The sequence below is a fragment of the Lampetra planeri genome, chromosome 9 (assembly GCF_965212315.1).
Source record: "Lampetra planeri chromosome 9, kcLamPlan1.2.h2, whole genome shotgun sequence".
NCBI classification, from domain to species: domain Eukaryota; kingdom Metazoa; phylum Chordata; class Hyperoartia; order Petromyzontiformes; family Petromyzontidae; genus Lampetra; species Lampetra planeri.
This window is the reverse complement of record NC_136115.1, coordinates 6813036-6827065: the sequence shown is the minus strand read 5'-3', so window position 1 is coordinate 6827065 and position 14030 is coordinate 6813036. Positions and strand designations below refer to the sequence as shown.

General features: G+C 41.0%; 1 protein-coding gene across 5 annotated transcripts in view; it reads left to right on the top strand.

Annotated features, from left to right (window-relative positions):
* The window catches only part of LOC144720637 (scavenger receptor cysteine-rich domain-containing protein DMBT1-like), an 81496-nt gene that overhangs the window by 16362 nt on the left and 51104 nt on the right, over positions 1 to 14030 (top strand). For 3 of the 5 annotated variants that reach the window (XM_078597538.1, XM_078597540.1, XM_078597537.1), the window contains 13 exons: positions 38 to 88; positions 201 to 512; positions 688 to 738; positions 851 to 1162; positions 1336 to 1386; positions 1608 to 1919; positions 2470 to 2520; positions 2633 to 2944; positions 3497 to 3547; positions 3660 to 3971; positions 4147 to 4197; positions 4310 to 4621; positions 4795 to 4845. In XM_078597538.1, the coding sequence (XP_078453664.1) occupies positions 38 to 88; positions 201 to 512; positions 688 to 738; positions 851 to 1162; positions 1336 to 1386; positions 1608 to 1919; positions 2470 to 2520; positions 2633 to 2944; positions 3497 to 3547; positions 3660 to 3971; positions 4147 to 4197; positions 4310 to 4621; positions 4795 to 4845 (2229 nt within the window). Of the gene's footprint in view, positions 1 to 37; positions 89 to 200; positions 513 to 687; positions 739 to 850; positions 1163 to 1335; positions 1387 to 1607; positions 1920 to 2469; positions 2521 to 2632; positions 2945 to 3496; positions 3548 to 3659; positions 3972 to 4146; positions 4198 to 4309; positions 4622 to 4794; positions 4846 to 5928; positions 5980 to 6091; positions 6404 to 7947; positions 8257 to 8383; positions 8535 to 9976; positions 10141 to 10630; positions 10685 to 11402; positions 11533 to 12958; positions 13219 to 13851; positions 13980 to 14030 lie in introns of all 5 variants that reach the window. The other 2 variants (XM_078597541.1, XM_078597539.1) reach the window with 2 other exon arrangements.

The window sequence follows — 14030 nt, the reverse complement described above, 5'->3', positions numbered from 1 at the left end:
AGGAAACACATTTTAACATTCACTTTATTGGTTACAGCTCAAACAAGCTCATCACCCACTACAAGGCAGCCGACATCTCAACCGATTGGTGAGTTTATACTTTTGAATTTATGTAAAAATGAAACGTCCTGCAATGAAAGTTTGGTTCCAAATGGTAGCATGTGTGATATATTGACTTTCTACAATCACTTTCTCTCCAGAATCAGCGATTCGCTTGGTTGGAGGAGGAAGCTCATGTCAAGGCAGAGTGGAGGTCCTCTTTGCTGGTTCCTGGGGCACGGTCTGTGATGATTTCTGGGATATCAATGATGCCCAGGTTGTCTGCCGAAAGGTCGGCTGTGGAGCTGCTCTTTCTGCCCCATCAAATGCCTACTTTGGTCAGGGCATTGGCACCATCTGGCTGGATGATGTGACATGTAATGGGTTGGAGTCCTGTTTAGGAAATTGTCCTCATCTGCCATGGGGGCAACACAACTGTGGTCATGGTGAAGATGCTGGTGTCATTTGCAGTGGTGTGTACATCTCGAAATATGTTTCGTTAAAACTTTAAGTGCTAATATGTTTCCAATATAAAAAGGTTATATTACAATGACAAGTTTATTATAAATAGTACTGTATATATGAATTTCATTGGGCATATCTCAGATAATGGAAAACACATTTTAACATTCACTTTATTGGTTACAGCTCAAACAAGCTCATCACCCACTACAAGGCAGCCGACATCTCAACCAATTGGTGAGTTTAGACTTTTTAATTGATGTAAAATTGATAGGTCCTGAAAAGAAAGTTTGGTTCCAAATGGTAGCATGTGTGATATATTGACTTTCTACAATCACTTTCTCTCCAGAATCAGCGATTCGGCTGATTGGAGGAGGAAGCTCATGTCAAGGCAGAGTGGAGGTCCTCTATGCTGGTTCCTGGGGCACGGTCTGTGATGATTTCTGGGACATCAATGATGCCCAGGTTGTCTGTCGCATGGTCGGTTGTGGAGCTGCTTTTTCTGCCCCATCAAATGCCCACTTTGGTCAGGGCAATGGCACCATCTGGCTGGATGATGTCAGATGCAATGGTTCTGAATCCTTTCTGGGACCATGTTCTCATCGCCCATGGGGACAGCATGACTGTAGCCACAGTGAAGATGCTAGCGTCATTTGCAGCGGTGTGTACTTCTCAAAATATATTTTAATAAAAGTTCCAAATGTTATTTTTCTAATATTAAATGGTAATGATTTGCTGTATTTTATATTAATGACATAATGTTAATTCAGTTTTTTTACTTTTGTTCGTAAATTAAATACAACTTTTAAAGTGAGAAATCTTAATTGGTTACAGCTCAAACAAGTGCATCAACCACGACAAGGCAGCCAACAACTCAAGCCCCTGGTGAGTATAAATTTGTCAATAAATGGCGATGCAAATTCATATATTTTTCAAATCAAAAGATGGTTGTAAATGGAGGTCTACGTAACATGCGAAACAAAAACACATTTTTAAAAGGTTGACTTTCAAATCATCAAAGTTAGGAAAGAATAAACATAAGAATCTCACAATGGTATATAGTGAAGCTTGCCAATTTATTCAGTGTACATTTATTTAATCCACAGAGACAGCCATTCGCCTGGTTGGAGGAGTAGGCCCATGTCAAGGCAGAGTGGAGGTCCTCTATTCTGGGTCCTGGGGCACGGTCTGTGATGATGGCTGGAACATCAATGATGCCCAGGTCGTCTGCCGAAAGCTTGGCTGTGGAACTGCTCTTTCTGCCCAATCAAATGCCTACTTTGGTCAGGGCAATGGCACCATCTGGATGGATGATGTGACATGCAATGGGTCGGAGTCCTCTTTAGGAAATTGTCCTCACCTGCCATGGGGGCAACACAACTGTGTTCATGGTGAAGATGCTGGTGTCATTTGCAGTGGTGTGTACTTCTCAAAATATGTTTGTTTAACGCTTTAGGTGCTAAAATGCGTCTAATATATAAATGTAACATTACAATGACAGAGTTTATTAAATATAGTACTGTAAATATGAATGGCATTACTTTTTGGTTCTTTCAGTAAAGTCAGGTGAAAGAAAATAAATGAAATAATAGAATACAACGTTTAGATTGTAACACAAGCAATGATCATCAGGTACGAATGAATGAGAAAAAACAAACCTAATAAACTTAGAAATATAATGCAATACAACACAGAGAGTCGGCTAACATAACAGTCAACACCCTACCTGGTTGATTACGTTCTTCCAAAGAGTGTTAAATTGGAAGTTAAGTGTGACATTTTAGAGAGAGACAAGACACAACACGGAGACACATAGACAGACACACAAGCAGAGAGAGACAACACAGAGACAGAGAGAGAGAGAAAACTAAATTAAATCCTCCCCATAGAGGTGGTTTAAATTTGATTTGGATTTTCTTAACCTCAGATGAAGGAAACACATTTTAACATTCACTTTATTGGTTACAGCTCAAACAAGCTCATCACCCACTACAAGGCAGCCGACATCTCAACTGATTGGTGAGTTTATACTTTTGAATTTATGTAAAAATGAAACGTCCTGCAATGAAAGTTTGGTTCCAAATGGTAGCATGTGTGATATATTGACTTTCTACAATCACTTTCTCTCCAGAATCAGCGATTCGCCTGGTTGGAGGAGGAAGCTCATGTCAAGGCAGAGTGGAGGTCCTCTATTCTGGGTCCTGGGGCACGGTCTGTGATGATGGCTGGAACATCAATGATGCCCAGGTCGTCTGCCGAAAGCTTGGCTGTGGAACTGCTCTTTCTGCCCAATCAAATGCCTACTTTGGTCAGGGCAATGGCACCATCTGGATGGATGATGTGACATGCAATGGGTCGGAGTCCTCTTTAGGAAATTGTCCTCACCTGCCATGGGGGCAACACAACTGTGTTCATGGTGAAGATGCTGGTGTCATTTGCAGTGGTGTGTACTTCTCAAAATATGTTTGTTTAACGCTTTAGGTGCTAAAATGCGTCTAATATATAAAGGTAACATTACAATGACAGAGTTTATTAAATATAGTACTGTAAATATGAATTGCATTACTTTTTGGTTCTTTCAGTAAAGTCAGGTGAAAGAAAATAAATTAAATAATAGAATACGACGTTTAGATTGTAACACAAGCAATGATCATCAGGTACGAATGAATGAGAAAAAACAAACCTAATAAACTTAGAAATATAATACAATACAACACAGAGAGTCGGCTAACATAACAGTCAACACCCTACCTGGTTGATTACGTTCTTCCAAAGAGTGCTAAATTGGAAGTTAAGTGTGACATTTTAGAGAGAGACAAGACACAACACGGAGACACATAGACAGACACACAAGCAGAAAGAGACAACACAGAGACAGAGAGAGAGAGAGAAAACTAACTTAAATCCTCCCCATAGAGGTGGTTTAAATTTGATTTGGATTTTCTTAACCTCAGATGAAGGAAACACATTTTAACATTCACTTTATTGGTTACAGCTCAAACAAGCTCATCACCCACTACAAGGCAGCCGACATCTCAACCGATTGGTGAGTTTATACTTTTGAATTTATGTAAAAATGAAACGTCCTGCAATGAAAGTTTGGTTCCAAATGGTAGCATGTGTGATATATTGACTTTCTACAATCACTTTCTCTCCAGAATCAGCGATTCGCTTGGTTGGAGGAGGAAGCTCATGTCAAGGCAGAGTGGAGGTCCTCTTTGCTGGTTCCTGGGGCACGGTCTGTGATGATTTCTGGGATATCAATGATGCCCAGGTTGTCTGCCGAAAGGTCGGCTGTGGAGCTGCTCTTTCTGCCCCATCAAATGCCTACTTTGGTCAGGGCATTGGCACCATCTGGCTGGATGATGTGACATGTAATGGGTTGGAGTCCTGTTTAGGAAATTGTCCTCATCTGCCATGGGGGCAACACAACTGTGGTCATGGTGAAGATGCTGGTGTCATTTGCAGTGGTGTGTACATCTCGAAATATGTTTCGTTAAAACTTTAAGTGCTAATATGTTTCCAATATAAAAAGGTTATATTACAATGACAAGTTTATTATAAATAGTACTGTATATATGAATTTCATTGGGCATATCTCAGATAATGGAAAACACATTTTAACATTCACTTCATTGGTTACAGCTCAAACAAGCTCATCACCCACTACAAGGCAGCCGACATCTCAACCAATTGGTGAGTTTAGACTTTTTAATTGTTGTAAAATTGATAGGTCCTGAAAAGAAAGTTTGGTTCCAAATGGTAGCATGTGTGATATATTGACTTTCTACAATCACTTTCTCTCCAGAATCAGCGATTCGGCTGATTGGAGGAGGAAGCTCATGTCAAGGCAGAGTGGAGGTCCTCTATGCTGGTTCCTGGGGCACGGTCTGTGATGATTTCTGGGACATCAATGATGCCCAGGTTGTCTGTCGCATGGTCGGTTGTGGAGCTGCTTTTTCTGCCCCATCAAATGCCCACTTTGGTCAGGGCAATGGCACCATCTGGCTGGATGATGTCAGATGCAATGGTTCTGAATCCTTTCTGGGACCATGTTCTCATCGCCCATGGGGACAGCATGACTGTAGCCACAGTGAAGATGCTAGCGTCATTTGCAGCGGTGTGTACTTCTCAAAATATATTTTAATAAAAGTTCCAAATGTTATTTTTCTAATATTAAATGGTAATGATTTGCTGTATTTTATATTAATGACATAATGTTAATTCAATTTTTTTACTTTTGTTGGTAAATTAAATACAACTTTTAAAGTGAGAAATCATAATTGGTTACAGCTCAAACAAGTGCATCAACCACGACAAGGCAGCCAACAACTCAAGCCCCTGGTGAGTATAAATTTGTCAATAAATGGCGATGCAAATTCATATATTTTTCAAATCAAAAGATGGTTGTAAATGGAGGTCTACGTAACATGCGAAACAAAAACACATTTTTAAAAGGTTGACTTTCAAATCATCAAAGTTAGGAAAGAATAAACACAAGAATCTCACAATGGTATATAGTGAAGCTTGCCAATTTATTCAGTGTACATTTATTTAATCCACAAAGACAGCCATTCGCCTGGTTGGAGGAGTAGGCCCATGTCAAGGCAGAGTGGAGGTCCTCTATTCTGGGTCCTGGGGCACGGTCTGTGATGATGGCTGGAACATCAATGATGCCCAGGTCGTCTGCCGAAAGCTTGGCTGTGGAACTGCTCTTTCTGCCCAATCAAATGCCTACTTTGGTCAGGGCAATGGCACCATCTGAATGGATGATGTGACATGCAATGGGTCGGAGTCCTCTTTAGGAAATTGTCCTCACCTGCCATGGGGGCAACACAACTGTGTTCATGGTGAAGATGCTGGTGTCATTTGCAGTGGTGTGTACTTCTCAAAATATATTTGTTTAACGCTTTAGGTGCTAAAATGCGTCTAATATATAAAGGTAACATTACAATGACAGAGTTTATTAAATATAGTACTGTAAATATGAATGGCATTACTTTTTGGTTCTTTCAGTAAAGTCAGGTGAAAGAAAATAAATGAAATAATAGAATACAACGTTTAGATTGTAACACAAGCAATGATCATCAGGTACGAATGAATGAGAAAAAACAAACCTAATAAACTTAGAAATATAATGCAATACAACACAGAGAGTCGGCTAACATAACAGTCAACACCCTACCTGGTTGATTACGTTCTTCCAAAGAGTGTTAAATTGGAAGTTAAGTGTGACATTTTAGAGAGAGACAAGACACAACACGGAGACACATAGACAGACACACAAGCAGAGAGAGACAACACAGAGACAGAGAGAGAGAGAAAACTAACTTAAATCCTCCCCATAGAGGTGGTTTAAATTTGATTTGGATTTTCTTAACCTCAGATGAAGGAAACACATTTTAACATTCACTTCATTGGTTACAGCTCAAACAAGCTCATCACCCACTACAAGGCAGCCGACATCTCAACTGATTGGTGAGTTTATACTTTAGAATTTATGTAAAAATGAAACGTCCTGCAATGAAAGTTTGGTTCCAAATGGTAGCATGTGTGATATATTGACTTTCTACAATCACTTTCTCTCCAGAATCAGCGATTCGCCTGGTTGGAGGAGGAAGCTCATGTCAAGGCAGAGTGGAGGTCCTCTATGCTGGTTCCTGGGGCACGGTCTGTGATGATTTCTGGGACATCAATGATGCCCAGGTTGTCTGCCGAAAGGTCGGCTGTGGAGCTGCTCTTTCTGCCCCATCAAATGCCTACTTTGGTCAGGGCATTGGCACCATCTGGCTGGATGATGTGACATGCAATGGGTTGGAGTCCTGTTTAGGAAATTGTCCTCATCTGCCATGGGGGCAACACAACTGTGGTCATGGTGAAGATGCTGGTGTCATTTGCAGTGGTGTGTACATCTCAAAATATGTTAAAACTTTAAGTTCTAAAATGTGTGAAAGTTTGGGATATATTTGGTACTGTATATATTAATTGCACTGTCTGTAGCTCAGCTAAAGGGAAACACATTTTAACATTCGCTTTATTGGTTACAGCTCTATAAGCACATCAACCAATGCAGGGCAGCTGAACACTCAACCTATTGACGAGAATACATTTGTCAATAAATGTACATGCAAATGTATTCATTTTTAAATCAAAAATTGGTTATAATTAGAAGTATACGTCATATCTGTAAGAAAAAACCACCCATGAAACATCATTAGCAGCCAGATTTCTATTTATCATTGTCAACATCATGCATAATAATTGAATAATGTATGGCCATTCTCAATCCACTGCTGGATAAAGGCTTCCCTTTGCCATGTCAGTTATTGGGTTATTTGACAATCCATGACCATCTTCGTTCATTTTGGTTAAGTTCTTATTCACCTATAATTTTAAATAGTATCTGTATAATATCACTTAATATTATATGCAATTAAAAGCCCTGCTTTAAATTTGTATTCTAAAATCCCTGTGAAATGTGCTTATAAAAATATCCTATTCTGGTCATTATCTTTAATGGTTTATGATGTAAAATTATACATAAAATGCAGAATACAGCAGGAATCCAATAATCCACGTTGGTTTGGGGAGAAATAATTGCAGATCTTGTCATCGGTGCCCCACCAACATTCAAAGAAAATATTTTCGCGCCAATGCGGTGTGGTGTGAGTTGTGTGATGAAAGAGCCACGTGATTCTACAAATACTAAAAATAAAAGATGGATTACAGTGCAAGCACGGCACATGACTAGCGGCTCCAATTAATCTTCTGTAAATTTGTGGGTTGTAACATTTTATAAGACCCAATTGGTGCAAATCGATCATGAGCGTATGGTATAGAATTTTTTTAGCATTTTTTAGACCTCAAATCCAAGATTTAGAAATGCAAACAAATATTTTCTCCTAATAATATCACATCAGCACGACTAGTTTCTACAGATGTAAAACTAAAATGTCGCTGAATAATGTTTTGCCAAAATCTTAGCTCATTTCCCTGCAGCTCTGCCCCTGCAGTTCCACGTTAGCTCTGGTCACTTCGGGAGAACGTGGTTCGCAGTGCCACGGTATTCCACGGATTCCAGGAGCAGTCACAAATCACCAATAATCTGTGATTTACAGGGATTCACAGATCATTGCATTTCTGCTCTATAGTAAAGAGCTGTTTACCTTCGGTCGAATACGGTCACATGACAGGGGGTACATGACTCCATGTAGTTTTGATGCTCGGCTGGTTTTATAAAGAAAAAAACACGATGTTAACCTTTGGATCGTCTGCGTGTTATCATTAGGTAAAATTAACATCAATAAAAAGGTGTAAAAATTGTTGTAGTTAAATGTTTGTTCGTATCACGGTTGGCTACGTATCGTACGAAATCAGTTCAATGTCCATCGTGGCTCATTGACATGTTATCTAAGCAATAACTTTTCTGCATTCTGTTTACTCCAGATTCAACCATTCGCCTGCTTGGAGGAAGCCCATGTCAAGGCAGAGTTGAGGTCCTCTATGCTGGCTCCTGGGGCACGGTCTGTGATGATTATTGGGATATGAATGATGCCCAGGTCGTCTGTCACATGCTCGGTTGTGGGGCTGCTATTTCTGCCCCACAAGTTGCCTACTTTGGTCAGGGCAATGGCACCATATGGCTGGATGATGTCAGATGCACTGGTTCTGAATCCTCCCTGGGATCATGTTCTCATCGCCCATGGGGGCAGCATGACTGTAGCCACATTGAAGATGCTGGTGTCATTTGCAGTGGTGTGTATGTTGCTAAATCTTTCACTAGAATTTAACTAAATGTTCGTATGTGATAACTTAATTTGCATGTTGTATTATTTCGGTGTCATTCAGTAATGATCGTAATCTTTTATGCGTTTGTCAACAGCCAATCGCTGGTGCTCTACATATCTTAGTAATGCAAATGGAAGCATTCTTTCAAGTAACTTTGGCAGCCAGTGTGGTGCGAGTACCCCTTACACGTGGATGATAAAAGCATCTCCTGGCAAAGTTATACTTCTTCAGTTTAACTTGTTTAGGTTTGTATACAATACACCCCAAATGTCACGTTTTCCTATGGCTAAAATACTATGTACATGCCTGTTCTCTTGCACATCTTGGAAGCGACTCAGGGTTGAGCCTGGTTAACATTTGGATGGAAGACCACCAGTGCATACAAAATATTGTAGGTGTGGGGCTGCAGGTCGCCAACATATTTCAGTTGAGCAATGGATTGTTAAATCTATCAGTGCAGAGCTTTGAATTGAACCCTGAATTGAAAAACAGCATTCTCATGCTCAGCGATCGTTTCTTGTTAATTAAATAGCATTACTTGGATTCACACCGTTTTACAGTTTAGAAGAATGTACTTGTTTATTGTAAATTTTTACAATATCTTTTTCTATTCAACTTCAACGTTTCTCACGATAAATAGTGAATATCAACTTCCCTTGTTAAAATAACATTTTAACAAAATTACATTTTAACGGAAAAATAAGCTCTGCATTTCACACATTAGCGCTTCAGAGCAGAAAAAGGCAGGAATATTGACTGGCTTGTCGATTGAGTTGTGTCTTGAAAACACTGAAGTTGCAAGAAATATTTTATATGAAAGGTCTGATGAGTTTGTTTCTGTACGTTTTCATAATTTTGTCACACGGATTTGCAAAAAAATGTATTCCAACTAATTAATGTACTATTTAGATTGTCGCCCAAACATTGTACCAAATTGGTGGAACCCCATGAGCAGAGCCCTTACAAAAACAAATTCAGAGCCAATCGGTATCTACGGGATTGCTGAGGAGATTCTGCATATTTGCAGAAAATGTAATCCACCATAAACCACTTACTTTGAGCCATTCCAAAATTGTATCATAAGCAATGGCAGAATGGTTAGTTTCTTTCGTAGAATTGGCCATCATAATTCCAAAAAAGTGATACAAAAATAGATGATACCCAAAATAGATAAATTAATCTTGATTTAAAGCTTTCATAACTGCAGTAATTCATATTCCTTGGGTCTTTCGGTTAAGTCACGTCGATAGGTTCAAATACATTTTGTTGTTATTTTCTTTGAACCTATCCACGTGACTTTACCGAAAGACCCTAAGAATATAGATAAATGAATCCTGAGCTTTGTAAAAAAAGAAAATAATAGGCTTTACCCTTTTTGGAAATAATACAGGTATTAAGATGTTCATAGACATTTTAGAGTTTTAGTTAGTAGCGAATTCAGCATAAAGCAAAGACTTCAACAATAATCCTAACAACTTCAGTCCTTGTCAAATATCTGAACTTGTCTCAGATCAATTTTGCCTTAAATGAGCATCTGGCATGGCATGTAAACATCAGCACTGTGTCGTGGTCTCCAGTTTCTGTGCAATATCCGCAGCAGTCGGTGCTTGCTATTCGCATTTCCCTCTATAGCCTATTAGGCTAAATGGCGGATCTCTGTCTGAGTTTACGTGTGTTTGTGTTGTAGTCTATCCAGTGACTGCTTGAATGAACGTGTGGACATTTACGATGGAAACATCACAACTCCTGACACTAAATTGGCAACATTCTGTGGATCAGATGTCCCACCTGCAATCAGATCTCTCTACTCTAACGTAACTTTGGTTTGGACTAAGCAACACGTATTGGCAGGTTTGTTCCATAACATTTTCCACATTTTTGGCACTTGATGTTATTCACTGTGACTGCGTTAATTATTACAATGACAATTATGACCCCATCGGTAGGAAACAATGGAATTTTTCGCATGTGAAAGCTACACACCGACTGCCTTATAAAATGTATCGATGTACACCAGGCCTTTATCATTCACTCACTCTCCCCCAGCAGATTAATTAATTGTCACGATCTGGGGTCAAGAGTCGATTTAAGAACCAATTTGTTTAATCCCATGATTAGTCTTGTTTGTATTGTTTGTTTTTATTTCTGCATTTTTGTTTGCTCAAGTAGAGTAAATGCAGCATGAGTGTAATTTATATAATATACATAAATAATGTATCGATTTCCATCAATGCATTGTTACATATCCAGTTTGTACATATTCATTATTTTCATTTGCAGGTGTGTATATGTTTTCATGTTTTTTTAAATTTGTTATTCTTATTTTGTTGTCTGATTCTAGGAAGGGGGTTTCAAGTGTCATATACGTCCGTGACACCCTTGGATCCCATTCGTGGTACGCTCTTTATTGCATATAATTGTAACATAATATCAGTCTGCACAGATAATATATACAGGTGCCATTAGTCTGTGGTTGTAATTCAGGTGGAAATGCAGCTCTTGTATTAGACGAACATAAGCATCATGGTCAATTTAATGGATCTAGTGTCATCCTCATAACTGAGCATTGATGCCTAATGACAGATACTTTCCACCATTTATGAGATTCAGCACCACACACATTTTCCACGAACTGGTCTTCTTTTTCCCCTTTCCGATTATAATTTCTCTATATAGAACCATACTCATAATTTTTAAAACACTTTAATAATGTTTCCTGCTTTTCCATTTGTTTAAAATCAGACGACAGCTTTTTCTGGTTGTAGACATTCTCTCTCAAAATGTATTTCATGATAGCAGATAATTTTTTCAATGTTTCTGTAACATCACATTTCAAACACATGACCTCTTTTCTTGTCACACTTGCTCCATGTTAATGTGTTATGGCATATCCCGCTACAATTCACACCAAAGCCTTCGTATCGTAAGTCTCACTTTCCAATTTATTTGTTTTGATATGTAAAATATGAAACCGTTTCCAATATTTAGATCAATAATTTAATATTTTAAAAGGTAGCTGGACATTTAAGGGTTATGGTTAATGAATGGCCTTTGAATTGTTAATGTATTTTCTGCTGACATCACTCAATCTTTTTTATTCTTTTATTTTTCAGCATGTGGCCAGGGCTCTCTCATTCAGACTCCTTGGCTTGCCAGTCTAGTCAATGGAAACGTTACATGTGATGCAACACTCATCGGTGATAGGTGGCTGATAACAGCCGCTCACTGTACCCAGAATACCAGGTATTTTGCCCCTCTTCTGTAACTCTTTATGGTAACTCTTCATGGTAACTCTTTATGGTACACGACCATTCTTATTATACAAATTACTCATGTACTTTATATTTTATATATGTGTAGGGGATTAACGCGCTCCAAGGGGGGAAATTGGAAAGACGTGTGGGTTATGGACAGTGGGGTCGCATCAGGGCAAGCAGGTGTTGCTGGGGGATAATGGCCGGAGAGAGACGGCTCGTTAGGTGATTATGGGATGCAGAGCAGTGATTGGCCGGATGTTGTTGTCAGGGACAAGCACGTCTGGGGATGAGAGCAGGTGGCGGTGGGGACCGCAGTCGCGGCGCGTCGGTGGGGACGCCGGGTAATTAATTGGTAATTAAGAGGACGGGGATAAATACGGGAGCGGCAAAGTGAGACGAGGAGTTGTGCTGGGAGCTGGACGGAGACAGTCGAGGACAAGAAGAAGAATAGGTTAGTAGTAGAGACGGAGAAGAAGAAGATATGAGAGATAGAATAGGTTAGCAGTGGAGTAGGAGAAGAAGAAGAGATGAGAGGTAGGATAGGCTAGCAGTGGAACGGGAACAGAGAAGACACGAGAGAGGGAGAGAGACAGTCGGAGTGAGATGGAAAAGCCGAGAGAGAGCGACAGTCGGAGTGAGATGGAGAAGCCGAGAGAGAGCGAGACAGTCGAAGCCGAGACAGGCGAAGCAGAGAGGAGAGTCGGGGAGAGAGAGATGGAGAGAGAGAGGTAGGGAACGGAGCGAGCGAGGCGAGCAGAGAACACGCTGAAGTCTCGGTTGTGGAATGTAAAGAGTTTTGTGAGATAAAGTGACGACGGAAAAAGAAGAAGTTGTCCGCGTAAAGTTCAGCACTACATATGTGTAATACATAGTTTCGAATAGCACAGTTAAAATGGACACTAATTATTTACTGCCCTATACATCACATCAAACATTTTAAAGGGCTTCTCCTCTACAGTAGCAGCTGTCACTGTGGACACAAGCTGATTCGCTAGTTATAATCCAATTTGGTCTTTAAACGTGCAAAAACTCACTTTGTCATCGATAAGTGGCAGCCAATTGCAATTTAAGACATTTATGGAATCTGTGCTTTGCAATTAGCAGAAGCCTCTGATAAATGCAATGTCAAATGTATTTTTTTTTTGTAAAAGCTGGAAACAAATGTGGCTCTTCAGGTGTGGTCTTTTTGGTGAATCTGTGTGGTGAGCATATCTTCTCTAAAGTTTTTTCCACGCACTACTTCGGGCATCGTCAGGAGTTGAATGCAGGTGAAGTGAAGATGTCCACAGTAGTGCGTGGCACACGCTTTAGAGAACATGTGATCAACACGCTGTCTAACATGGAAGACCACACTTGCATTAGGAGTGGGTGAAAACACCTACTACGTGTTCTAATGCAGTGCTGTGTTGTAGCCTGCAGATTCAAGGTTGGCAGGCTCTGCTGGGCCAGTACCCAGTCAGAGGTGTCATTCGCTTCCTACACAAGTTCGCCGTGCAGAGAATCATCGCACACGGGCAATTCTCCACATCACTCCCACAGGACTATGACTTGGCACTGGTGGAGTTGGCACGCCGTGTGCCAATCTCAAACATCACCTCACCGGCTTGCGTCCCATCAGACAGCCCCAGTTTCCCCAGCAGCACAACAACTTGCTACTTGACCTCCTACCCCGGTGAGACTTCGCTCGGTCAATGTCACCTGCAACTGAACACATACAGCACGAGAACTGCAGCACCTGACTTGCTGTCAGGGCTTGAGATGTGCAATTGAAAGACGTTTAATTAATTTTGTGCCGTTTATGCATGTGTAATGCGAGCGTATGCTGGGGGGGTCGCTGGTTGGTGGGGTGGGAACCGCCGCCTCAGCCTCTAAGCCAACCAGGCGACACGCGGGCGCTAGGGGGTGGTGCTATCTGGAAAGTTCTTAAGGGGCGTGACGAGGGGCGGAGTCTGGGTGACGCGGGAAGGGGATATAAGGGAAAGCCGGAAGGGGCTCGTGGTCAGTAGGTAAGGGCTGGAAGCGGGGCCACGTCTCGGGTCTCCACGAGCCATCGGCCACGTGGCGACGCGGAGACGGCTCTCAGCGCGCCGTCTGCCAACGGTGCGCGGGAGCGGAGGAGCAAGAGGGAGAGCGGCGTGAGAGCGGGACACCAGCTCACGCGACGCGCCGCGGAACGACGGAACAGAGCGGAGCGCGAGCTGTCCAGCAAACGAAGAAATAAACACGGAGACACAGTCGCTTATCGTTGACCTGGTTTATTACACATGCAGTAATTCATGCTCGTGTAAAATGTAATATTTTTCAGCCTTTACAAGCGGTGTTACAGTTCGCATCGTCCCACAAACAACCTGTGCCTCGTCGAGCAATTATGGATCATCGGTGAATGTGAGGATGCTCTGTGCTGATGTATCAGGTCACCCATCTGCATGTTGGGTAAGTCACATCTTAGATGCTTTTTAAACAAAATCCCTTAGCTCAAAAAAC